Below are 26,267 nucleotides of genomic sequence, written 5' to 3' on the forward strand. Positions count from 1 at the left end.
TGTAACGTAATTTGTACAGTGCTGGTAATAAGCAAATACCACTGGTTACGTACTTGTTTTGATCTTTAGTTTTACACACTTAAAACTGACAAGTCTGTATTTCAGCGTACTTTTCAAGTTTATAACTCTTTCACCAGCGACATTCTCCTGCATGACTTACTGATGGAGTACTGTGTTCTATCAGACAGATCATTACCGTTGAGCAAATTACCTTTTAAAGTAATTTTTAAAACTTGTGCTTTGATACAAACATTTTCTTAATCTAGAAAAACTAGTGGCGCTTTTCTCTTAGGTACCCTTAGAAGTCATGTTCAGCTCATCCCCATCATTCTGTTTGCAATCATGTATTACCCACACGTTAGATATTTTGATTTGTTGGCTCTGCAGAAAGAAAATTACGGTAGTGCCCTGCCTTCAGAGTCTAACCAGAGAGCCATCTGTATGAGAAAATGACTTCAAGTATGTAGTTACAGCCGAAGTAGAATTCTGTGTCTAGCATCTATGGCTAGCATTGTCAGTTCGTATGGGAGTAGGGTAATAATCAGGACTACTAACTGTATTTCTAAAAATTAATATTGTATGCGTATGGATGTCTTGCGTATATTTGTGTGTGTGCACTCCATGTGCCTGGTGCTCATGGAGGCCAGAAGAGAGCTGTGGATTCCCTGGAACTGAAGTTACAGTGGCTGTGAGCTGCCGGCCATCTGGGTGCTGGGAATCAAATCCAGGACCTCTGAAGAGCATCGGTGCTCTTAACCACTCACCAAGCTCTCCAGCCCCAGGAAAGAGAACTTTCAGCTTGGGAGTTGAAGAAGGTTTGGTTCACCTGATGTCTAAGGTGACTGAAAGTCCTGTTTTAGGAAATGGCAGCAGGGCAGGAAGAGGGGCAGGTTGGAGAAAAGAGGTTTCTTAAAGGACTTTATGAGAAATTGTTGTTAAGAGAGGAAAGCAGGAAGAGACAGTTAGGAAGGTCGCAGAGAGCGTGAGAGACGGAGCTCAAAGTATCTGCAGTTTGGAGTGCTTGCCACCAGTGGGTCAGAAAGACATAGGAGTTCAGCAGGTAAGTTATACAGTAAAAATAACTGCTATTCCTGGGGCTGCTGTTACTAATTACTACACATTGAGACTGGAGCATGTATGGAAACAGTCTGACAGCTGTCACCTCACCTGCAGTCACTTGAAGTTCTCAGGGGGATGCCCTCCTGTCTCGTCTGTGTCTGTCCCCTTTGGTTCCCAGCATCTCTGCCTTTAGGTAGCACCGTGCCAGCCTCTACCTGTGCCTTCATGGGGCTGCCTTCTCTGTTTCCCTTTGTCTTTTCTTTTAACAAAGGCACCATCACTGAAGAGAGAGGCCACTGTAAGACGTCGTCAGAGGGACTGGAAGGGTGGCTCAGTGGCTGAAAACTCTCCTAAAGGACTGAGTTCACTTCCTAGCACCTGGAACTCAAACTCCAAGGGATCCATTACCCTCCCTGGCCTCCTAGGTCAATGGCACACACGTGGAATACACTCACAAGCACAACACATCCACACGAATAAAAATAAAATCGGTAAAGACATCCCCCAAGGTTACCAAGTTGGTCTTCGGGAAAGGAATCTTTTGTTCACCTTTGTGCTCAAGTTTGTAGGCTTTGGGAAGAAGTTTGGTTTTTTTTTTCCACGTGGGAAACAGAATAATGAATGCAGCATATTACATAACAGGGTAAGCTGAGTATGACTGCAGAGTGCACGGCTAATCACACTTGGAGATACAGATGTTGCTTGGAAAAACCCCCAACCCTTTAACTGCACAGTCCTTGGTAATGGCAGGTTTTACTCTGTTTGCTTTCACTATTTAGGTGGCAGAGCAGAAGGAACCCTCCGCTCAGCTAAAAGTGAGGAGTCTCTTACTTCTCTCCATGCAGTTGATGGTAAGACTGAAGCGCCCTGGGGTGGGTTGCATAAAAGCACATGTATGCAGCAGTTTTATGAGTATGCACTTAGCAAGAAGACGATGAAATACCACTTCCAGGACTAGTGGCACTGAGTACGGTTCAGTTAAAACTCACTCGTGGATACTTTAATATGGTGTGGTATTCTGGCACGAACACTGTTTATGTAAAATGGCTGAAATGTTTGAAATGAAAGCAAACATTTATATTTGTCAATGCTTCAAAGTGAGTGTCACTGTTTCCTTTAGATTTGGAGACAGGAGCGGTGGCTTCGAGACTCACTTGTTAATTGATGGTGGGTGGTCTTCGTGGGTCATTAGTTGTTAGAGCTGAGAACTTAGAGTGAGTCTGCCTGCAAAGGGGACCAACATCTCCTGGCAGACACTGGAGGGAGGTGTGGTTACAGCATAAATTACAATTCAGAAGCCAACTTTCTGAAAGTAAGTATTGTGCTAAGCTGTGCCACTGGGATTAGCTTGAAAAGCAAAAAACCTGTTCTCGGGGGAAAAAAAGTGGAAGTATTTTAAGTGTGTGAATAGAGTGCTTTCTTAATGTGTGTAAATACTTTTTAATTAGGAAGAAATACTGTTTCTTCTTAAGGATATTTCTCCATAATAAACAACCGTTTGTTACTGTTTGATACTCAAAGTGCTATTTTAAGTGATGATTTCTACTATGCAAGTCAAACATGAGGCCAGTGATAAAATAAGACACAAAGAAAGGGGAAAGCTGGCCCAAATCAGACCAAGTGTCAATGTTGAAGTCATAATCCAAGAGTCCCCTGCCATTTTCTTACCCGGGGTGTGGATCAGCTGTCGTGCACATGCTTGTTAATTGTGTTCTATTTAGACCTTCTCTTACCACAAGTGTAACTGACATTTGTACACCCAGACGCAGTTCATGGGAAGAAAAACTAAGGTTGCAATTGTCTTACCCTGTGCGCTATTACTACTGTACTAGGTAGGTGGCTGCTGTGGTGCTGTGTCCTGGGACATTCACGCCCTGACATTGTTGTCCATTTTCACTAGGTGATTCCAAGCTGTTCAGACCTAGAAGACCCAGGTCCAGCAGTGATGCGCTCTCTGCCTCCTTCAATGGAGAAGTGCTGGGGAACCGGTGCAATTCCTATGACAATCTGCCCCACGACAATGAGAGTGAGGAGGAAGTAGGGCTGCTCCACATCCCAGCTCTCGTGTCTCCTCATTCCGCTGAGGATGTCGACTTGAGTCCACCAGACATTGGAGTGGCCAGTCTGGACTTCGATCCGATGTCATTTCAATGTAGTCCTCCGAAGGCTGAGTCCGAGTGTCTGGAGAGTGGTGCTTCCTTCCTGGATTCATTAGGGTTCACCAGGGATAAACTTGGTGCCAGCAAGAAGGATGTGGAAGCAGGTGGGAGCCAGTCACAGACTCCAGGAAGCACCGCAAGTTCGGAACCCGTGTCCCCAGTCCAGGAGAAACTGAGTCCGTTTTTCACTCTGGACTTGAGCCCCACTGAGGACAAGTCTTCTAAGCCATCTTCATTTACAGAAAAGGTTGTTTATGCTTTCTCTCCCAAGATTGGACGGAAGCTAAGCAAATCTCCTTCCATGAACATATCTGAGCCCATTTCTGTGACTCTTCCACCTCGGGTGTCGGAAGTCATCGGCACCGTCTCCAACACTGTATCTCAGAATGCATCACCTCCATCTTGGGACAAAAGTGTGGAAGAAAGAGATGTCATAAATAGATCCCCCACCCAGCTAGGAAAGATGAAACCAGGTGAGAGAGAGGCACAGGAGAGGTGTGAACCAGAAGCACAGCCCCAGGAGCAGGGGGCAGCTGAAGAAGTAGAGTTGCCAGGGACAGAGGAGCGGCCTGTCTCGAGCAGTCAGAGCAAGGCTGTACCTTCTGGACAGAGTCAGACAGGTACCGTTCGTTCTCCTCCGTTCCTTCTCTAAGTTAAAAGGGGTCTTCCGTCCTGTGTGCCGTCTGTGCCTTTTAAGAGAGCCTTCTCAACAGCTAGGCTAGAATCAAAGAGAATGTTTTTCTGAATGGTGCTGAGGGCTCAAAGCCCGAAACTAAAATGAGTCAAACAAAACTCCCCAAAGGGCCCGTGGTCCTGCTTCGAACCTTCACAGAGGACCCCTTAACTCTCTGGACAGTCAGAATTCATGGATAATTTTTGCACAACTGTGTAGCTCTTGATTCTGTTTTCTCTTCTAATGCATATTGTATTCTAGCCTTACAAGTTAACAAGCCAGCCTACACTGTCAGTGTAAGAATATTATCACAGTCTTAGCGCTGGAAGCTTGTACTTTAAGTGGCCTTTTCTAAGTCAGGTGGAGGCCTGCTTCCCCTCCACCCTTTGTAGCAGTTCAAGAGGACTTGCATCCTTTAAACACTGTTAGTTTCTCTTTTGAACCAGATGTGTTTTCAGCAGCATTTGCATGTGGGATAGAAGATCATGGATTACCATTTTTAAATATGGAAGGCACCTGTTTTTAGTGATCACATGGGGAGTGTTTGGCTTTCCGTGTAGGGTAACATAAGCTACCTTTTCATTCTAATTTTTTTTCCCAATTTCCCACTAGGAGCAGTTACCCATGACCCCCCTCAGGATCCCGTTCCTGTCAGTTCAGTCTCTCTTATCCCACCACCACCGCCTCCGAAAAATGTGGCCCGAATGTTGGCACTAGCATTAGCTGAGTCTGCACAGCAAGCCTCAACGCAGACACTGAAGAGACCAGGGCCTTCCCAGGCTGGGTGCACTAGTTATGGAGACATGGCAGTCGCTACATCTGAAGAGAAACTGCCTAGTTCCTACTCTAGCGTTACTCTAGATAAAACCTATTTCCAAACGGACCGACCAGCAGAGCAGTTCCACCTGCAGATCAATGGACTTGGAAATTGTGACCAGCCTCTCCCAGAGACAGCAGCTATGGGAGGTCCCACCCACCCCAACACAACTGACTCTGGGGAGCAACTCCACCAAGTAGACTTAATAGGGAATTCGCTACATCGAAACCATTTATCTGGGGATCCAGAAAAGGCTAGAAGCACTTCAGCTCCCTTAGCAGACTCAGAGAAGTCTGACGGTCATGGAAGTTTCCCTGAAGACCACGCTGGGAAGACCAGCGTGTCCACTGTCTCCTTTGTGGGGCAGGGCCAGTCTCCACTTCATTTCTCCAGTGGAGACCAGCCCCTCTCTTATCTTGGTACCAGTATGGATAAACCCCACCATTCCTCAGAACTTACAGAAAAATCTCCCATGCCTTCTACTTTGCCTAGGGACAAAGCCCACCCTCTTTCTGGGTCCCCTGAAGAGAATACCAGCACAGCCACCATGGCATATATGATGACAACTCCACCAAGAGCCGAAACGAGCACCAGAGAGGCCAGCAGGGCCATGGCTGAACAGCCCACTGCTGCTGATTTTGTGGCTGCCACCCTTCAGCGAGCGCACAGAACTAACCGGCCCCTCCCCCCACCTCCTTCCCAGAGGCCTACAGAGCAGCCACCAGGTGTGGGGCAGGTACAAGAAGCACCAAGTATAGGAGTGAATAATTCCCACAAGGTAAGACCGAGAGGAAGTCGGTGACGTACTATATTATTCCCAAAGGTATTTTTGGTAGGATCTTTCAGTCAGATACGTTTCAGTCAGGTAGCAGGTTTCCATGAAATAGCTGCCATTTGAAGCTGAAGATCTTTGCCTGGCTATTGGCCTTGTGGTAAAGACATAGCAGCCCTGGGGACTGCAGCTTAACCGTGCTTGCTGCTTTTCCTTCCGGAAGCACTGACAGGTCAGACCAAAGGGAACCCAGGGCTGCAGTAGTCAGTTTCCTTACCCGGTCCCTCACTGGTCACATGACAGGGTGAGTCATGTGACCACCCCAGTGCAGACCCTTGATGTCTGTGTATTAAAAGTACTTCATTCTCCAGGGCTTTCAGAAGTATAAGGAGTGAGGATATCTTGGAGTTTTTGTTATTTTTGTTTTTCTGCTGTAACCAGCTGTGTTGCATAGTTAGAATGCCTGCTTTGGGAGGGAATGTTAGGTACAGAATGCCACAGTGTTTTCCTAATTCCTCCTTAAATAGATAAAAGCACCACAGGTTTTGTGCTAACCTTAACCAAAAGGAGCTAAATTCTTCCTAAAGGGCGTGGTACTTACTTCTCAGGGACAGTGTATTTAATCGGTGGGCCCACGAGCAGGATGGACAGAACGCAGAGGCAGGAGACCCCGACTTGCTGCCACTGCAGACAAGCCACTGTGAAACTCCTCCCTGTGTTTGAAGGTTTAAAACTGCCTGCCGTGCGGAACCACATCACCCTGAAACTCCTGCCAGCTGATAAAATCAGTGGCTTTCATTAAATAAAATCTTCTCGGTACTGACACCAATAGGCAGGATATTGACTTTTAGGCCCAGCTCGGTTTTCGGCTAATCCTGTAACTGGTTCTGCATGTTAAGATGCCATTGTAGGCAGCCTCTCCTCACATTTAAACCCTAGCACGAGATAGCAAACACTGCACACGACTCCACAGGTAATGGCGGACCTTTAGCCACACAGATACTCTTTTTCCGGCCACGGATCAGGTTCAGTGTAACCGCAGAGCTCGGGCAAAGTTCAGGCTGTCACCCAAATAGCCAGGGTTTGCCCTTTATGAAAGCATTGGCACTGGGCTCCGAGGGGTGGGTGTTAAGCAGCAGACTGTTAACACCGCTGTCTTTCAGCAGGTCCAGGGAGCAGCTCCAGCTCCAGAGAGGCCACCTGAGCCGCGAGCCATGGCTGATCCTGCACCCATCTTTGTCAGTGATGGCAGTGCTGCTGCCCAGTGTCCCATGGCCATCTCTGCTGCCCAGCCGGGACTGCCTGAGAAGGTTCGGGAAAGCAGCAGGGCCCCGCCACTCCACCTGCGTGCTGAGACATTTCCTGGCCATTCCTGTGGCTTTGCTGCCCCCGTCCCTCCAACACGGACAGTGGAAAGCAAGATGGCTGCCGCCATGCACTCCAGTGCGGCAGAAGCCAACAACAGTTCAAATTACCACTCCTTTGTCCCTTCGTCAGCCTCCGCGGATGATGTGTTGCCTTTGCCACCCCCCATCGCGCAGCCTAAGCATGCTTCTCAGAAGATAGCCTACTCCTCCTTTGCTAGGCCTGATGTCACCACAGAGCCCTTTGGTCCAGAAAACTGTTTGCATTTCAATATGACTCCAAACTGCCAGTTTCGCCCCCAGAGTGTACCTCCACACCACAACAAGTTGGAGCCACACCAGGTGTATGGCACCCGATCAGAGCCACCGGCATCCATGGGTCCTCGCTATAACACCTACGTGGCACCGGGGAGAAGCATGTCTGGACACCACTCCAAGCCGTGTAGCCGGGTGGAGTATGTCTCTTCTCTGGGCTCCTCAGTTAGGAATCCTTGTTGCCCTGAAGACATTCTACCTTACCCTACCATCCGGAGAGTACAGTCCCTCCACGCGCCCCCGCCTTCCATGATCCGCTCTGTTCCCATTTCACGGACAGAAGTTCCCCCAGATGATGAACCAGCCTACTGCCCACGGCCAGTCTACCAGTATAAGCCATACCAGTCCTCCCAGGCCCGCTCAGATTATCACGTAACACAGCTTCAGCCTTACTTTGAGAATGGACGGGTCCACTATCGGTATAGTCCGTACTCCAGCTCCTCGAGCTCCTATTACAGTCCTGAAGGGGCCTTGTGTGACGTCGATGCCTACGGCACGGTCCAACTGAGGCCCCTCCACCGCCTGTCCAATCGGGATTTTGCTTTCTACAATCCAAGGCTGCAAGGAAAGAACGCGTACAATTACGCCGCTTTGCCTCCACGCCCACGGGCCAGTGCAACTGGCTATTTCTCCAGCAATGACCATAACGTGGTCAATATGCCCCCCACTGCTGATGTAAAGCACACGTACACCTCGTGGGACCTTGAGGACATGGAAAAATACCGCATGCAGTCCATCCGCAGAGAGAGTCGAGCACGGCAGAAGGTGAAAGGGCCCATCATGTCTCAGTACGACAACATGGCACCGGCTGTGCAGGACGACTTGGGAGGGATCTACGTCATCCATCTACGCAGCAAATCAGATCCTGGGAAAACTGGACTTCTCTCTGTGGCAGAGGGGAAGGAGGGGCGGCACCCAGCCAAGGCCGTCAGCCCCGAGGGGGATGAGCGTTTCTACAGGAAGCACCCAGAGTCCGAATTTGACAGAGCCCACCATCATGGAGGGTATGGCAGCCAACAGGTAGAAAAGCCATCCCTCCCACAGAAGCAGAGCAGCCTTAGGAACAGAAAGCTTCACGATATGGGTTGTAGCCTCCCAGAGCACAGGGCGCACCAGGAAGCAAGCCATAGGCAGTTATGTGAGTCAAAAAATGGACCACCATATCCCCAGGGAGCTGGCCAGTTAGATTATGGGTCCAAAGGGATGCCAGACGCCTCTGAGCCAAACAGTTACCATAACTCTGGGAAATATGTCACGTCAGGGCAGGAGTCTCTAAGACTGAACCACAAGGAAGTGAGGCTTTCCAAAGACGTGGACAGGCCTCGAGCCAGGCAGCCACCGGCCCCCGAGAAACACTCCAGAGACTGCTACAAGGAGGAGGAGCACTTCACTCAGTCTGTAGTCCCACCCCCCAAGCCAGAGAGGAGTCACAGCCTCAAACTCCACCACACCCAGAACCTGGAGAGGGACCCCAGCATGCTGTACCCGTATCAGACACACAGCAAGCGCCAGAGCAGTGTGACTGTCGTGTCCCAGTACGATAACCTGGAGGATTACCACTCCCTGCCCCAGCACCAGCGAGGAGGCTTTGGAGGGGGAGGCATGGGTGCCTATGTGCCCTCTGGCTTTGTCCATCCACAGAGCAGGACATACGCCACAGCGTTGGGTCAGGGGGCCTTCCTGCCTACAGAGCTGTCCTTGCCACATCCTGACACGCAGATCCATGCAGAATGAGCCCCGGGAGCAATAGAGTTGAAGCAGCCTCTGCTGGACAGTGGACTGTTCTATTTTTTTTTCAATAACCAAAAAGATTTAATGAAAAAAAAAAAAGCTACAAACCCCCTGGCCACACGAAAGAAGCATAATAAAAATAAATCACCACCTTCCCCTCCCACTCATTACTGCCTCATCCATCTATAGGCTGTGTTGTTTGTCCTTAAAGAGATCTGGATGGTTGTAAAGTGCTGTGCTGAAAGCCTAGTAAAGAAATCCTCCACGCAGACCCTACTCGCTCTATAGGGCTGATCTGTGGGACCCTGAGAACCTGCCTTCCACCCACTGAGTTCAGCTCTGACCTTCCTTCTTAGTACTTGCAACCTGGCTCAGAGCCATTTGCCTCTATTTCCTGGTGGGTTTCTGCATTTCCTGTTGTGTTCCCACTGCCCTGCATGGGGCCATGTAGCCTGCCCAGGTGGACTCTCCACTCTGTTCTGCTTTCATTATCTGTCCACAGTGGAGTCTAGTATTCCAAATTAGAGAGGACAAAAGCACCCCAATCCTTGAACTACACCACTTAGACTGCTAGCAGATTAAAAGGTAAAGGAATTAGGGTTTTCAACACTTAGTGCCACGTCACCATTAGTAGCAAGTCTGGCGTGAGCTTCATCCTTTGCTGGCAGTGAACTCTGCTAGTAACAGTATCACTAGTGCTTTCCCTGTGCTACCCACCCGCACGGCCCACAAGAAGACCCCGCACACTTTAGTGCCAGGAAAGTAGTCATCCTGTTGGTTCTAAATCCAAAATATTCACAGGAAGAAAGGACCAGCATGGTCTAACTGGATAAATAAAAATTCTTAGGGATTGTAAGTGTTATTATGTTTCTAACGTAGAGTACAGATTCCCTGGGAATTTGTAAAATCCCTACAAACTGTTAGGAAACCGCACATTGCTCATCGTCCCTGAGTGTACAGTCCCGTCTCATCCACTGGCATTCTGGGAGTCATGGTTTGACTCCCTCCGTTGTGTGGTCACAGGATCCCCGCCGCCACATTTGTCACCAACACCAGCATTTCAGAATAGTTCTAACTCTCTAGACATGTCAAACATGTGACTACCCAGGACTTTCTTTTGAAAGTTGCATTCCTTATTGGGCTTGGGTCAGGGGACCTCTCTGGCCCAGCTTCCCTCTGCTTTTCTTGTCCCATCCCACCCTAGAGAGCAGAGACGGGTAAGGCAGTCCCGTGTTTAGAATGAGTTAGATCGGCATGTCATTCCATAAGTCACGTTAATACTTGAGTTTTGTGTGTTTGTATCTTTTAAATACTCTGTAGGAAACATCATTCCATTTACTGGATGGCTGCTGCTCTGGCCTTTTAGGATGGGATTATCTTTTCTTTAGAGCCAAGGGAGAAGTCTGTAAGAGGCTAAAATCCTGCTGCTGTCACTGCTGTGAAATTGTGAAAGACTAGATTCATGGCAGTCTTTGTAATTAAACCACATAGCTGCATTTTTAAGGGTATCTATTTAGAAGTAAAGTTTTAAGAACACATTCCTATTTGGAGATAGTCTTCAAGGTTTGATTTCCACATTGACCAGCGGGGTACAGTGAAGTTCAAAGCAGATATCTGGAAACACCAATACATGCAAAGGCCTGTGGGAGCGTAGGCGTCTGCATTAAACGCACAGACCTGACTGTCAGAGTGTCCAGAACCTCGATGGGTGCTTCTGCCTGGCATGCAGAATGCAGGTGTGTGGAACGTTGGCAGACACTATTTTTTTTTAGCCCTGGTCATCTTTTTTGTCAAGGTGGCAACTCATTGCCTCTTGAAGACCATACCAGCCCGAAACACTGTCCTTAGCAGCGCAGCTCGGGGACAGAGGCCATCACCACAGGCAGTGAGACAAGGAGCTTCAGTGACTTCAGGCCTCACCTGAAGAGAAGTGCTACAAGGTCTAGGCCACTCTCCATATTTGTGAATTCGTTTGTCACAGATACTGTTTACTCCCGAAACTAAAGTCTCTTTTATAAATGCTAAGGTTGATCCCTTAGAACAATTTCTTTATCAATAACACCCTTTGGGTTTAGAAAGGCCAGAAGAATATTTTAAAGATAGAATGATAATTCAGATTATTGGTGTAAGTATGAAAACGCACTTTAGACGAAGTCTAGAGTTTCCTACCGTACGCAGCACCAGCCTTAGCTTGGGATTCAGCTGTTCCAACAGCCGTGCCCACGCGCTTCTCTAACACCGTGGGGAGGCAGGAGTCGGATGGCAAATCACTGTGAGCCAGGTTACCTCAGTGTCGTCCGCCTCTGCGTGACTTCACAAACACAGGAACTGAATGTTATTTTCACGTGTTGGTGGGAGCATCATGGTCACAGAAGTGGAGCTGCCTTACACATTAAACATAATCTCACCCCACTGGAAGTTTTGCAGCCACGTCTCCAGATCTTATCTCTTGGGCGAAGTTCCACATTTTTTTCTCTTTTTTTTGGTTAGAAAGTAGTCGTTCCTAGATAGCAGTCTGGGAGCTCAGCTAAACGCTCCGGGGGCATCATGTTCTTACTAATAAATCTAATCTGAGCCTTATTTCTTACTGGATTCAGTTTCTTTTAAAACATACATCCACGTATTTTAAATGCTGTTTGGAGAAGTCCCTGGGACAGTCCCGAGGGCAGGGCCTGCACATTTCTTACAGCGGTAAAACAGTTTTTAAAATGTAGGGTCAGGTTTAAAAAACAAACCCCAAGACTCATCCTGTGCAGAGGAGGGACCTGGAAGGTGAACAGGTAGGAGAGCCGGCTGTAGGTTTGGAAGCAGCAGTGAATTCGAGAGAAGGATCCCGTAAAGTCCATTTCTCTGTTCCAGCCCTGTTGGTCACCCATTCAGTAAGTTGGCAAATTTGTCACCCGAGCAGAGAGTGCAAGAAAGTAATAGAGAAAGCTGAAGCGTGTCAGAAAGTTACTTCCAAATGGTTAGAGGCATGTGATCGTCAGTACCGTGTGTTATGGAAATGTCAAGAATGATGTATTTTAATGTGTGCAAGATAAAGTTGGTGTGCACAGAGGGTCTTTTCCTTATCTGATTGATTAGTACTGTTAATGTTCAGAGGTTTAAAAAAAAATGATTGTTTTTACAGTTTAGATTCTGAGATAGCAAAACCTGATTTTTCAACCATGACCTGCATGAGAGAAGCATCCTAGGAAGTCTTAGATCATACCTTTGAGTTCTTTAATTTATATAGTGTTTTTTTTATGTTTTAATATTTTTGTGAACTGGTGTAAAATTGTTAATGCATATATAAGCTTGTGTATTTTTGTAAATAGTTTTGTGATTTACTTCTTGCCCCCTGTGTAAATATTTACAGTCTCATTTCTTCCAAACTTATTTGAAACTGAGTTGTGGGTTTGGGGTTTTGTTTGTTTCCTTGTTTGTTTGGCTGGGGTGGGTGGGTGGGTGGGTGGGGGAAGAAGGGATTTTTGTACCTGACATGGAGATATCTTGTGGTTTAAAGCAAATGTCCCACTGAAAGCAATTCCAATATCAACAGAATTATTTCAGGTTAAAGCAGACTTTTCGTGTATGTGTTTCCTTTTTGACCTAGTATGGCTTAAGATGAAATACATGGGGTAGTATATTGGGGTGTTTGGACTAGATGTTCGTATCACACGGCCTGTTAGGTCAGACAGGTTATCAGCTGAGCCGCGGTGTGCTGTCTGGCTACGTTCCTCTCAGCTCACACACATCTATGAGTTCTGGAAAGGCTAAGCAGACAGCACCTTAGGGCTTCCCTAAGGGACCTACTGTCTTCTGCTGCCTGACACCCAGTATGTAGTCCTCAGGAAACTCAACCTGGCTTTGAAGAATCCTCCAAAAGGGTAGTTGGAATGAAAAACACATGCCTTCATATTCTTACAACACATCTCCGACATCCTGTGTTCAGAGTGAGAAACCAGAAAACAATCATCCTCTAGACTCAGTTCCCTGTGGCAAGCTGGCCAAGGCTCACCCAGTGCAAACAGGGCTTCAGAGAAGTGAGTCATGCAGCTAGCTGTCTGACAGGTCAGTGTGGTTCACTGTCAGCAAGATTTGGGGAAAAAGCCTTAATAACCAACTACCAAAGGCGAGTCTTCTCCTGTGGGCTGTAAGTTAAAAGTCATTCTTGAAAGCTTGTCGGAGCTCTGCCCCATTTTCCCCTGCACTGGGGAGTTTCCTACATGTTCTGGGTGCCCCTGACAATCCATCATTTATGCTGGGACACCACACTCCAAATGAAGCAAAAAGATAGCATCTCCAACAGACTACCCAGACCTGAGTAGTGTTTCCATGGAAACAGGTCAGAGGAGATGACAGGAAAGACAGGACATTCACACTGCATGTTCTCAGTGTCTGTCCCTCCAATTGTCTTATTACCAACTTTCCTTCGTGTTGATGAAAATACAGGACTTACCTCACCAAAGTGAGTATTGGTTGGGACATGATGGTCACTCGCAGTGTCAGTGTTTGAGGTTTTAGTCATTTGTGTTGCTCTAAAAAAGGTACAGTTTACTGCAGTGTTTACTCACTGCAGAGGAACCTAGGGTACGTGCAAACACCAAGATTATAAGACCCTTGGGCATACTTTCCATGTTGTGAGAACATGCTTCCTAAAAAGAATGAGACTTAATTTATTTTACATCTTTGTTTCTTTTTTTTTTTTTTTTTTTTGGTTCTTTTTTTCGGAGCTGGGGACCGAACCCAGGGCCTTGCGCTTCCTAGGTAAGCGCTCTACCACTGAGCTAAATCCCCAGCCCCTGTTTCATATTTTCTATCCATGTGTGTCTGTGTGTATGTGTCTGTCTGTCTGTCTGTCTCTGTGTGTGTGTGTGCCTTTGTGTATGTGTCTGTCTGTCGCTATCTCTCTCTTTGTGTGTGTGTGTCAGTCTGTGTGTCTGTCGCTATCTCTCTCTTTGTGTCTGTCTGTGTGTCTGTCTGTCTGTGTGTGTGTGTGTGTCTGTCTCTGTGTGTCTGTCTGTCTGTCTCTATCTCTGTGTGTATGTGTCTGCGTGTATGTGTCTGTGTGCGTCTGTCTGTCTGTCTCTATCTCTGTGTGTGTATGTGTGTGTGTATGTGTGTGTGTGTGTGTGTGTGTGTACACCACAGCACATCACAGGTATAGGGGAAGTCATTTGCTCCCATCTTGGGAGTTCCGGGGATCAAACTCATCAGGCTTAACCTGCTGAGACATCTCGGCAGCCCTTTATTAAATATTCTAGACTCTTTCCAAAGCATATTTTAAACCACAGACTATGATGCCGGCTTGCTTCAAAACAAATTACTCCCCTATGGTGCAGTGGTGACTTTGGGAGCCCTCAAGACAGTTGGGATCTGAAATGTTCTTCTGATGTTTGTATCAGCCAAAGGCTTTGGTCACCAGCCGTGGCAACTCTTTATTGAGCGGTGGCAATGAGGTCTTGAAGAGGTGGGGGCAGATGGGAGGAGGTTTGGGAAGTGAGGGTGCCGTGTGGTTGGAGACACTGCATTTCCCGTGTCCATGAATAAAAAAGTTCCGGATAACGGCTAGAGGTGGCTGAGGGAACAGGCAAAACCCCTGATGTTCATGGGCTATACCGCCTGACTAAATTGTTGAGTTCTAGGTTCAGCGAGAGTGTCTCCAAGGTGGAGAGTGATCCAAGAAAACACCCAGCACTGACCTCTGGCGCGCTCGCGCGCACACACACACACACACACACACACACGTTACACACACACACACACACACACACACACACACACACAGACACATGTTGTAGGCCACATTGACACCCACATTAAAGAACAAGGAATTCACAGGTTCTTTCAACTAATGTTTTGTATATATCAATTTAAAAAAAAGTTTCTCAGACATTCTCAAAATGTCTAATCCATAATAATCACCTAAAAAGCTAGAGTGACTAGCAGTTTAACACATAGGCCTGGCGTCAGCCTCAGTAAACTAGAGAGTTGGTGGCCTCTCGGGGGGGTTCCGGTGTCAAGGCTGAGTGCTGGTTAAGGCAGCCTGGTTCACAGGTTTTCTCACCACAGGAACTAACTATCATTTCTTGGCTCACAACTTGGTTTCCCATTGCTTTAGGAATACTGAGTGCTAGAGTTTAGATCCGAGATGTTTTCTAAGGGCCACATGTACTTGGGCTCCAGCCTATTTCTTTATTCATCAGAGGTGGGACCTTTAAGAAGTGGGGCTTCATGGAAGGAAGTTCATTAGGATCGTTTTGAAAAGAGGGTATTTAGGACACCTGCTCTTCTTTTTGCTACCTGGCCACCGGGGAGCCTAACAGGCATCTTCTCCCACACAATTCATCATGGTGTACTGTGGCACTGCAGTCCCATGAGCAACGGCCAGTGTGGGCCATAGACTGACCTTCCTAAAGCTGTCAAGTCAGAGTGAGCCTTTCCTCAATATAATTGGATTAACTCAGGTGTCTTGTCACGGTAGTGGAAAGTTGACTATTAATTCCCCTTGAACCAGATTTCTTTATAATTTCTCTGACAGTGACCAGATTGTAAGTTCTCTCTAAAAAAAAAAGTTAAAACAACACAAGACTGCTGACGGCTGTTGGTGCTCCCTCCTGTGTTTGCACAGTTATGTCTTTCTGGTGTGAGTCTTTAAATTGGCTAGGAAGTGTAAGTAGGACGTACTTGCTGTTTAGCCAGTCAAACTATTCCAAATAGTATGTGTGGAATACAGAAATAGCTCAAGCTAACTTGTGCTGATTTCTTCCAAAAGTTGCTTTTATAAGGACTATTAAATAATTTGCTTTTTCATGTGTGTCAATTATGAGCAACATGACAATATTTTAAAGCTACCAGTAACTGCTGTTCAAAAGTGGCAGGCATTGTGGTAAGCATTAGATATATTTTTTTTTCTTGTGCTACTGTTGAATGGCTGAAGCCAAGGCACTCAGGAGGCAACAGTTTGCCTCTGTCACATAGGTAGCTAGGGTTGGGGCTGAGACTCAGACTCTGCACTCAGTGTACGCTCCAGGTAAAGCAGGTTTTAGCTGAAACCTGGATGCAGCGTACTAATTCCCAACCCCTTACTGCAGCCACGTCTGCAGCTACGTGTACATCACTCGCTAAGCTGGTTCTCATTTCTAGACAGTAAGGTGTGGTATCTACCAACGGTTTCTGTCAGGACCGAGTTACACACGCCTCTTTAAAGGGCACAGTGGGAGAGCAAGTGACTAGAGCCAGAGTTCACCGAAACGGCGAAACAGCACACAGTGACTAAAAGGAGGAGGGGCATCCTATGCTAACACAATTGCTTGGAAAGCTTTAATTCATTTCAGTTGTACTCACAGTTTATTTTCTATCAGTCATAGAGGAAAGGAGCTGGTGTGCTGGGGAATAGATAGCTCGATAGCTAAAGTGCTCGATGCACAAACCTGCGGACCTCAGTTTGGATCCCCAGCACCCATGTAAAATGCTGTGCATGGAGCAAGTGCCTGTGATCCTAAGGGTGGGAGGAGACAGGCATTTCCTGGTTAATCAGTCTAACCACATTTGTAAGCTCCAGGATCAATGGGGGACCCTGTCTCAAAAAATAAATAAATAAATAAGGTGGAGAGGGATAAAGATCAATCTAATGTTGATTTTCGGCCCCCACCCCACCCCCACGTAGGCGAATACACATAAATGTGCACACAGACAAAAAGGAAGAGCGAGGTGGCGGTGCAAGCCTATAATCCAAATGCTTGAGAAGCAGAAACAGGTAAACCTCTCTGAGTCCAGGATAGTCTACATAGAGAACTGTATGCCAGGCAGAGCTATGTAAGACCCTGTCTCCAGTCACCTTGAGCAGGGAGTGTGCCGTGGGCCCAGCAGGGGCTGCAGGGGAGTGGGAGTGCAGATCGAAAAATGCAGACCACCAAGGCACTGCTCATTTCTCCAGTTCTGATCCGCTCCTGTAATCAGGCCTGTGTCCAGAGGCCCCATCTAAACAGCCTTCCTGCAGCAGCTCCCCTCTCCGTGGCCAGCTGGGAATTCCAGACCAGTGTTATTTCCCGAGACATCCACACAGCAGCCAAATTTATTGGTGCTGGGGCCGCTGGCAGTTGGTGTGGCTGGCATTGGCACAGTTTGGTAACTTGATGATTGGCTCTGTCAGAAACCGTCTCTCAGGCAGCAGCTCTTCTCCTATGTCATCCTGGGCTTTGCCCTGTCTGAGGCTATGGGCTCTTCTGTTCGATGGTCGCCTTCCTCAGCTTCTTCACCGTGTGAGGCTCCATGGGGTCACCCGGCTGTCCCTGCTGCTTTGACTCCATCCAGTCCTGATGCTGGAGTGTGCTGAGCATTACCATCAAACAACATTTCTCTAAAATAAAAAAATAAATAAATGAAATAAAATATAATAAAATAAAAAGACCCTTCTCTAAAATAATTGCTGTTATTTTTGCACGGCTAATAGACTTTGTAAGAAAAAGTGTTCTGGCATTAGATGTCAAGGCATAATTTAGTAAAGATGAGTCAGCACAGTGAGCCTTCCAACAATACAATTGCTTGCTACAAGGTCTTAATAAATACCAAAAATACTTATTTTTTTTTTTTAGCTTTCCAGCAAAACCTTTATTTCCTTACTAATGATCGTGTGACTCCGGAACAGTGTCCATGTTCTGTGTCAGAACTGTGTTTTCTGTATCTGATAAGTTGTGCATTGAAATTGGACCTCAGAGCTATGCCTTTCTCCTGCAGGCATCTGCGTGCTTGTACTCCACTCCTGGCTCCATTGTTCATCGGCTCATTCATAGCACAGACAGAATGAGTTTGTGGATTGCTGGGGGAAAGTGTGTGTGTGTGTGTGTGTGTGTGTGTGTGTGTGTGTGTGTGTGTGTGGTGTGTGTGTGTGTGTGTGTAGTGTGTGTGTGTCTGTGTGTGTGGTGTGTCTGTGTATGTGTGTGGTGTGTGTATGTGTGTGTGTGTGGTGTGTCTGTGTGTGTATGTTTGGTGTGTGTGTGTATGTGTGTGTGGTGTGTCTGTGTGTGTGTGTGTGTGGTGTGTCTGTGTGTATGTCTGTGTGTGTGTGGTGTGTGTGTGTGTGTGTGTGTGTGTGTGTAAACATGCTAGAAAGAGACGGCTTTGCCTTCCTCTCCATTCTGAGTTAAAACTTGGTGAATGATTAGGGTGTTTCCCATTATCCTTAAATATGCATATATTCTTCCAGATTTTGCAAGGGTTAACACAAATTCTTGTCCAGAGAACAGCGCGCAGTGATAGCGTTGAAAGTACTGATAGCTTATTGATCGGTTACTATGTACAGGGCTATCCAAGTATTGTGTGTACATAAGTATTAACTCATTCATCTTTCTGACCCCACAGTTATGCAAGCTAGAATTCTTCAGCACCATGAGAACAAAGAGGCTGAGGCCAGATAGTTGTTGTCTTGCACGTTGTGCTAGACATGTGCCCACACATGCACACAAATGCATTCCAGAAGCAAAATAAGGTAAGCCATTCTGGTTCCCAGCCATTCTGGTTCCCATTCATTGGGAATGTGCCCCGAGAGCTTGCCTGAGCAGAGGTCCATGAGCTTGGAGCAACACATGGTACTGCCACCTCTCGTCTCATTCCATTCAACCCGTCTTCCCACTGGAAACACAGCATCACGAAGAACCATGTTTTGACATCCTGATAGCAGTGATTAAAACCCAAGACAGGTTAGAGACAGCACTGTATTCCACCAGTGTCACTCTTGGTGGTGGGGTCTCTCTCTCTCTCTCTCTCTCTCTCTCTCTCTCTCTCTCTCTCTCATGCTTTTGCACTGGCTCAAACCCAGTTTCTGAGGGCTGGAGAGATGGCTCAGTAGTTAAGAGTTCCGCTGCTCTTTGAGTGAGCAAATATGTGGTGTTTCTCAACAAACTTCTCTACTTCTAGTGCCAGGGCATCCAATACTTTCTTCTGGATTCCTCAAACACTTCATACATGTGCAAGCATACATGCAGGCAGAACACCCATACACATAAAAAGGAACAGTTAGCCTTATAGTTACAAGTTTCTGACCATACACTGGAGGTAGAGGGGCCTTTGGAAATGACGACGAAGCCTTGCTCCAGCCCTGGGGAAGTGAGAAAAGCTTAGCAAATCTTTCCTGAGAGCTGGTCTGAGAGCTAAGTATGATTGTCTTCCCTCTTATGTGTCACAGCAGTCTCACGGGCCCATTGCTCTTCCCTAAACATGTCACGTTTCCTTCCTCTCAGCTTTAGCACTGGCTCAGCCCCAGATGTTGCCCTTCTTCTTCTTCTTTGCCTTGGAGATGGCTTCCTCAGTCACCCTGTCTGAAATGCTCTCCTACACTCTCAAACCCCCAATAGGATTGTCTTTTGATGATTATCTTACTCCTTCTTGTATGTAGTCTTACACTTGTGCGTTAAGCAGTGGTCTGGAGTAGTCCGTGCAATGGTTGGAAGGATGATCGGGCCCACTGCAAAGCATTAAGAAGATGCTCAAGCGTCCTTCATCCTGGCCAGCCGGGAGGCAGCAGACCACTGTCCGTGGAAAGGATGAATCTTGTTCGTTTGTTTTGTGTTCATGTCTTGTCAGCACAGTTGGACTAAGGTGTCGGTTGGTGGTTCCAGAAGGGAAGAAAGCTGAGATTGTCTGCAGCCCAGTCTCCAGAGTCACCAAACACTGGTAGAGCTCGTAAAATCTAATGACGTATCTGCAAAGTTACGAAGACAAGTTGCTCGGAGGTGAGAGAGACCATCTCTCAATACACACTCCCTACAAATCATTTCTGGATGTAGACAGTGAAGAGGGGACAGCGGTTCTTTTCTTCTAGACATAGCAACTTCAAGAGAAGAAAAAAATCCCAGGGCTTAGATAGTTTCACCAAACATAAAACCAATGGGCCAAGAAACGATGACATTTAGGTAAATAAAAATTAACTCCCGAATGATCTACTGTGTCAGAGCTCCATAAACGTAGAAGGAATGCCATTGGTGCTGCACAGACCCTTGCAAGATAAATCTCCTGGTATCCCGAGACCTCCTGTTCTCTGACCCCAAGACCTGCAAGAAATTCCTGAGTTACTGTCCTGACTATTTCGTAGCTTCCTGGGCCTGCTGGCAAGGCCATTAGTGTCCTCACACGTTCCTCTTGCTACTGCTTGCTTAATTATGGTGGGAAGTTGTTCTCCTCTATTAGCACTTAGAACTATTAGGAGACTGAAAGGTAAATGGCTCTTATGATTTTGTGACTTTTCTAAGAAGCTAAACACGCAAAGAGTAGCTTCCATGAAGCCAGGAGAAAGCTTTCGATGTTGGGCTGAGAATCACGGGTGAGTAGGTCAGGACAGTGCCTGGGGCCACCGCTACAATTTAAAGGTTATCTTGGCTCCCTGGACTGAGTCCCACTTAATTTTAGAGAATGTGGCTGACTGTGGTCCAGAAAGGTTTCCTATCTCTTACCCTCACACCTTCTCAATTCCTTAGCAACACATCCAGCTCCCCTATGACTCCCCTACCCCAGGAAAAAATAAACCCGAGAAGGGGGACGTGCAGAACAGCCACTCATGCTGTGTTCACAGCTCTCAGAACAAAGGGGTTATGCCTTTGTATGAGGGGCCCTCGATGGTAGAAGCAATCAGACGTGTCTTTCCAAACCAGGGCTACTGAGTGACACAGTGCTTACCAGTAGCTCACACAGGCCATAGAGGTAGCTGTTCATCCGGCACCAGTGTTGTAGGAGAGACTGAACACTCCCTGGGTAACCGAATCAAACTTTTCATGTCTCCCACATCTCATGGGATGTGTGGAATCCTAGACTTACACCAGTGTCTCCTGAAGGTTGTCTGGGAGATAACTGTTTGCTGCATGGTGAATGTAATATGCCCTCTCCTGGAGAAGTCTTCCTCCTGTTTTAGGCTCAAACACACACCCTAAGTCCAAGCTCTGGCCCATAGAATCTGCCTCTGATTCATCTTCTTCCAGATTCCTGGTACTCGAGCCATGGGAGGCCACCCCTTCACAGAGAACAGACACCACTAGAGAGCCTCCTGGATTGGCCCAGTTGATCCCACGGGCTTCTTAATTCTTTAAATGCCACTTCTCAGACGTTATTTATTGAGTTAATGATTGTGTGTGTGTGTGTGTGTGTGTGTGTGTGTGTGTGTGTGTGTGTGTTTGTAAGATCCAGGAGAGCTTGACACAAAGTAAAATGCCCTTGGCCACAAACAATTTGTTGAAACATGCTTACTGCATAAGGAATTGTACTTTGAGGAGACCACTAGAGGGTGCTGTCAGCACACTTATTTACTAGTGCCCTGATTACGAGAGCCCTGTGGAACAGGTGATTCAGCCACTAATCTTCTTGGTCCACATATTTACTCCACTTTTCTATGAGCAGTTTTAAAAAGTCATGGCCCTGAAGCAAATATTGGGGAACGAGAAGTGATTGCTGATAAGCACTGTTTTGGAATGGGGGTGGGGTGAGTTCCAAAGACCTTCATGTATCTAAATTTTTAAGTGTCCTTCATTGCTATATTTTATAAAATTTCATAAAACATCCAGACTCCAGCTTCTCCAGTTTCGTGGGCTTTTAAGGACTCATCAGCGTTTGCAAACCTAGATGTACACAAGAATGCTTGCAGGGAGTTTAAAATGTAAATTTCTGTGCTGACTTCGCTGAACTAGTCTCTTCCTGGACCACAGAAACCGCATGACTGCATCGTTAGTACAGCATCCTGAGCAATTCCATTCCCCCAGGACTTAGAAGCCGTTTTCCTGGAGATTTTTCCCTAGGGCTCCCCTTTAATACCTGCTGGTCCTGGACAGCGCTGTCTGGACTTTGTTTCAAAGTACCTTATTATCTCTGAAAGTTTCCCCAGTCTCCCAGAAGATGGCATCCCATAGGTTAAACAATTTAGTTTGCTTGCTTGGCTGCAGAATTTCTTATAAATTCATACATACTATGCCATGACGTTCAAGTGCTTAGAAAGACTGCATCACACTGAGTCACAGAACACTTTATTCATAAGCTATTTCCCCAGAATGCATTTCTGGGAAAGTTTTCTAGTCACAAAGAATCTCTAGCCTAGAGTGAGGAAACCATGTTTAGTCATTGCTCCTTATTCATAATAATGTGACTAATTACACTATCTGATGCCACATTGAATTTAAGGGAGTTAACCCCAGGAGTGGAAACTCACCCCACTCCTGCAGCTTCCACAGCTGTTTCTGCACAGGGGGACGCTGACCTGTGGTCCAGGTGCCACAGAACCACCCAGGAACAGAGGAAGAGATCCAGGAAAAAGTGCTTGGGAAGGGTAGGATGTTGTCTCGGTTTGTTCTCTGTTGCTGTCATATAACACCAGAGACTGGGTGATTTACAAAGAACAGAAGTTTGCTATCTCGGGAAACCAGAAATGTGCCACGAGGGCTCAGCCCAAGTTGGAAAGCAGAAAGGTAGGTGAGCATGTAGTGAGAAGAAACGAAGAGGGAACTTACTTTATAACAACCCACCCTGTCAGAAAGCCAGCCCCTCTAGGTCTCCCAGAGACCTCAGCTGCTCCTCCTGAGGGTGGAGTTTTCAGGATCCTCTCGGCAGGCTCTACCTCCACTCCATGCTTACACTGGGCACTCAGTCTGAGATTTGTTAAGGTAACCCATGCTTGAACCATAGGCCATATAAGTGAAAGGTGTGCCCAGCGGATGTGAAAAATAGATTATAGCTCCATGGAACTGAACATTTCCCAGCAAGGACAGCTGCCATTGGCAACCCAGTTTTCCTGTGCGTAGTTAATTAGTTTTAAAAGTCAAATCTGATCACCAGTCTCCTTGTAAAAGAGCAGCAGCCGTTCATTAACCCAGTGTCTGCCTAGGGTGGACTTCTTCTTTGGGTCACTGTTTCTGGTGTTTACAGCCCATTTCTAAACACTGCTGGTTCTGAACTTTGCCATTTAGAAGTCCGATGAGTCCCTGGTAAGGAACAGGAGAACAGTATTTGGACAATACCTGGTCAGCACATACCAAGTGCCCCGCCACACACACACACACACACACACACACACACACACACACACACACACACTGTGTTGGTGAGCTTTCAGTTCCTGTAACAAATACTGGCACTAATAACTTACTGAGAGGACGGGAATGTTTTAGCTCAGTTTTAGAGCTCCACCTGATCATGTCTGGCTTATTCTGTTGCTTTGAACCTCTGTTGAGGCAGTGAGGGCGTGAGACAGGGCATGGCTGGCTGGGCTAAAGAAGGGACAGTGACCTACTAGAGTCTCACAGTTCAGCTCCCCATGGCCTCCAAATAGCACAAAGAGAGGGGCCCAGCTTCAAAATATATTACTCGCTTCTACATGCACATACACATACACGCACACATACACATATATACATATAGACACACAAGCATGCACATGGATACACTCATATGTACATAAACATACACACATGCACACATATACACACATACACATATGTGTACGTACACACATGCACACATATATACATATGTGTACACACACATGCACACATGTACACACATATACACATATGTGTATATATACACACATGCACACACAGCAGCCCACATCTCAGCCTTTCCTGTCTCTGTTCCCCACTCTTGTCACTGTGCAAACCCTTTCCTCGGCGTTCCATGCTTTCTGTCTGCCTGTTACTTCACCCTCAGCAGCTCTGCAACAGTGCACTTCCTGCCGATACTACCCATTCTCATTTCTTCTTGCTTCCCTCTCCAGGAGAGCCTTGGCTGCTGGTCCCCTGCCCCGTCCCCCAGCTCAGATCCAGCCTGGAGTCCTCCAGGCTTGCTTCGCTGAGAGCCAGAGCAGGCTGCAATCCCTTGCTTCCTTGATGTTTCCCCTGTGTTGTTTCCCTCACTCTTTCTAGTGGAAAGGGTGCTGAGGAAGTAACACCACAGCGGTGTGGGGCTGAGGATATTTTTTCCCACTCTTACACTTCAGGAGAGTCTGGCTTACATTAGGACTCTAAGTGAAAGCCAGTTCCCCTCAGTTCTGACGGTTTTGCTTTTGTCCTCCAAGCCAGATGTTAAGTCTGATGCTGTCTGGTTCCCTGATCCTTGTGTAAGCCATTCCTGTGTGGAAACCTGACGTCTTTCTTCATGGAGCTGTGGATGGTGATGGTGTTGCACCAAGGTGCGACTTCCCCGCCAGGCACCCTGTGGTCCTTCCAGTTTGCAGCCACACCTTTCCAGTTCCAGTTCCGGGATTGGAAACATCCTTAATTTGATGTTTTCTTCTCAAAGAAAAAGGAACCTTTACAAACACCAGTCATTTGAACTTTGTAACTTCCGGGTTGATTCTCACTTTCCCTTTTCTCTCCAGTAACTCCCTCTGACATTTTGTTTAATGCCTAGGATTTTTTTTTTTAATTTGGAAAAAAAATCCTTATACTTATTTTAAATCTCCTCTATATTTTTTAATTTCTAAGGGTTACTTCTCAGGTTGTCTTTTTTTTTCTTTGAGTGTTTCTTTTCTCTTTTTTTAGTTTTTGTTTTATTTAAGACAGGATAGGTGGCATGGAGCTCAAAAGTTCTCCCACACCAGCCTCCTCGTGCAAGGGTTACAAGAAGGCTCCACCTCTCCCTGTTCCTGTTCCCTTTTTCCATTCCCATGTCTTCCTGTTCGTTAATGGACTCCAGCAGAACTTACCACTGAGACATCAGATAGTTCCAGCGTTGCTATTTCTATTCTGTTCCTTTCCCTCGACTTTCTTTTCGTCTATGTACTATATGTATTTATTTTACTTTATGGGTGTGAGCACTTTCCCTGAATGCGTGTATATGCCATGCGGTTGTCTGGTGTCCACTGAAATCAGAAGAGGCAGGTCAGATGCCCTGGAACTGGAGTGCTAAGGTTGCTGGTAACCAAACCCAGGGCTTCTGCAAGAACAAGTGTTCCTAACCATCGAACCATCTATCCAGCCCCTTTATGTGATTTTTTTGTTTTGTTTTGTTTTTTGTTTCTGGTCCATATGTTAGACCTCTCTTCACACACCTGTCAGGGTTGATAACTCAAATCTAAATAAAACCTTCTTGGGCACATAGACGCACACACATGCTGATAGGAAGACATGCTAAAAGCAAGATTAAATAGCTAACAAAGGTTGTGTGGGCTGTAACCCCTGGGATCTTTAAGAACACAGGTTAAGGGATGGAAGGGAAGTAAATTTGCAAGACAATTCATCTAAAACAGGGAGAGTATCAATGTCTAACCCTGAGGGCTATTCAAAGGGAAAGAGAGAAGCAGAAGAAGGGGATATGAAATGGCAGCGGGTCCTAGAGAAATGATGGAGAAGGACTCAAGGCTTCCAGGACCAGGACAGAGGAAGGTTGAATGCACCAGGAATGTGGGCAACATCTGGAAACTGGAAAGGCAAGAAAATCAGCTGTCCCTCAACTGCACAGAACTGGCAACCATGCTGACAGCTGGATTCTAGCCCCCTGAGGATCATTCATGCTGCACTTGTCAAGTTTAGAACTGCAAGACAAGGGAGGAGGGGTCTTCAAACACCGTGCATGCTACAGCGGCCATGCGGAAAAGCATGTGGGCAGGGTGGGGACCAAACATTGACTGGGATAATATTGCAGAGCCAGGAAAAATAGGTCAGGAGCAAGAGGTCTCTGGACTTTGGCTAGAGCTATAGTAGATCTGCGTTGCTGCTCTGACCATCTGGGTGGCTAACAGCAGCAGAGAGGGCAGGTGCCTGGAGAAAAAGAAGGAAACCTATTCTAATTCTAGAGACAAACACCTGGCTGCTTTTGTCAATAACTTTTTCATGCTGGCCTACGTCTTGAGGTGGCTTACAGGCCAAGCCAGAAACCTTTGGAGTCCTTGTGTATCCAGTTTGCTTGTCTGGTTCTTACTTTGGAATGACGAGACTGAATCATGAGACTGCTTTGGCCAGGCAGTGGTAGTACACCTTTAATCCCAACACTGGGGAGGCAGAGCCACGCAGATCTGTGGGTTTGAGTCCAGCTTGGTCTACAGAGGGAGTTCCAGGACAGCCAGAGCTACACAGAGAAACCATGCCTTAAACAAAAAAGAATGCTCTGTTACTGCCAGACTTCCTGTATACTTTACAGGTTTGGACTGAGGAACAGAACATGGGGACTTCCCCATCATGAATCATGTTTATTGGTGATGGTATATATACACCTAAAATATGGTTTTATCTTTTTATTGAAGATAGATTCTTCTCTCATATGATACATCCCAACCATAGTTTCCCTCCCTTCCATTCCTCCTAGCTCCCCGGCCCTTCCTCCTCTCCCATACACACCCTCCCCTGCTCCCTTGTTTTCCTCTACAGAGAAGAGCAGGCCTCCAAGAGACAACAGCCAGGCAGGACAAAACAAGATACAATAA

The 26,267-nt window shown here is 46.8% G+C and overlaps 1 protein-coding gene and 1 pseudogene across 10 annotated transcripts in view; both read left to right on the plus strand.

Moving 5' to 3' along the window:
- Positions 1-12,451, plus strand: part of Arhgap32 (Rho GTPase activating protein 32) — a 257,921-nt gene extending 245,470 nt beyond the window's left edge. For 6 of the 10 annotated variants that reach the window (XM_087561825.1, XM_087561827.1, XM_087561826.1 and 3 more), the window contains 4 exons: positions 1,839-1,910; positions 2,960-3,838; positions 4,504-5,486; positions 6,644-12,279. In XM_087561825.1, the coding sequence (XP_087417951.1) occupies positions 1,839-1,910; positions 2,960-3,838; positions 4,504-5,486; positions 6,644-8,893 (4,184 nt within the window). In that variant the 3' untranslated portion in view covers positions 8,894-12,279. 10 annotated transcript variants of the gene reach the window in all.
- Positions 12,452-16,705: 4,254 nt separating this feature from the next.
- Positions 16,706-17,282, plus strand: LOC148004017 (ATP synthase F(0) complex subunit C1, mitochondrial pseudogene; annotated as a pseudogene).
- The last annotated feature ends 8,985 nt before the right edge of the window (positions 17,283-26,267 follow it).

Source organism: Rattus norvegicus, chromosome 8, assembly GCF_021556685.1.
Source record: "Rattus norvegicus strain SHRSP/BbbUtx chromosome 8, alternate assembly SHRSP_T2T, whole genome shotgun sequence".
Taxonomy (NCBI): Eukaryota; Metazoa; Chordata; class Mammalia; order Rodentia; family Muridae; genus Rattus; species Rattus norvegicus.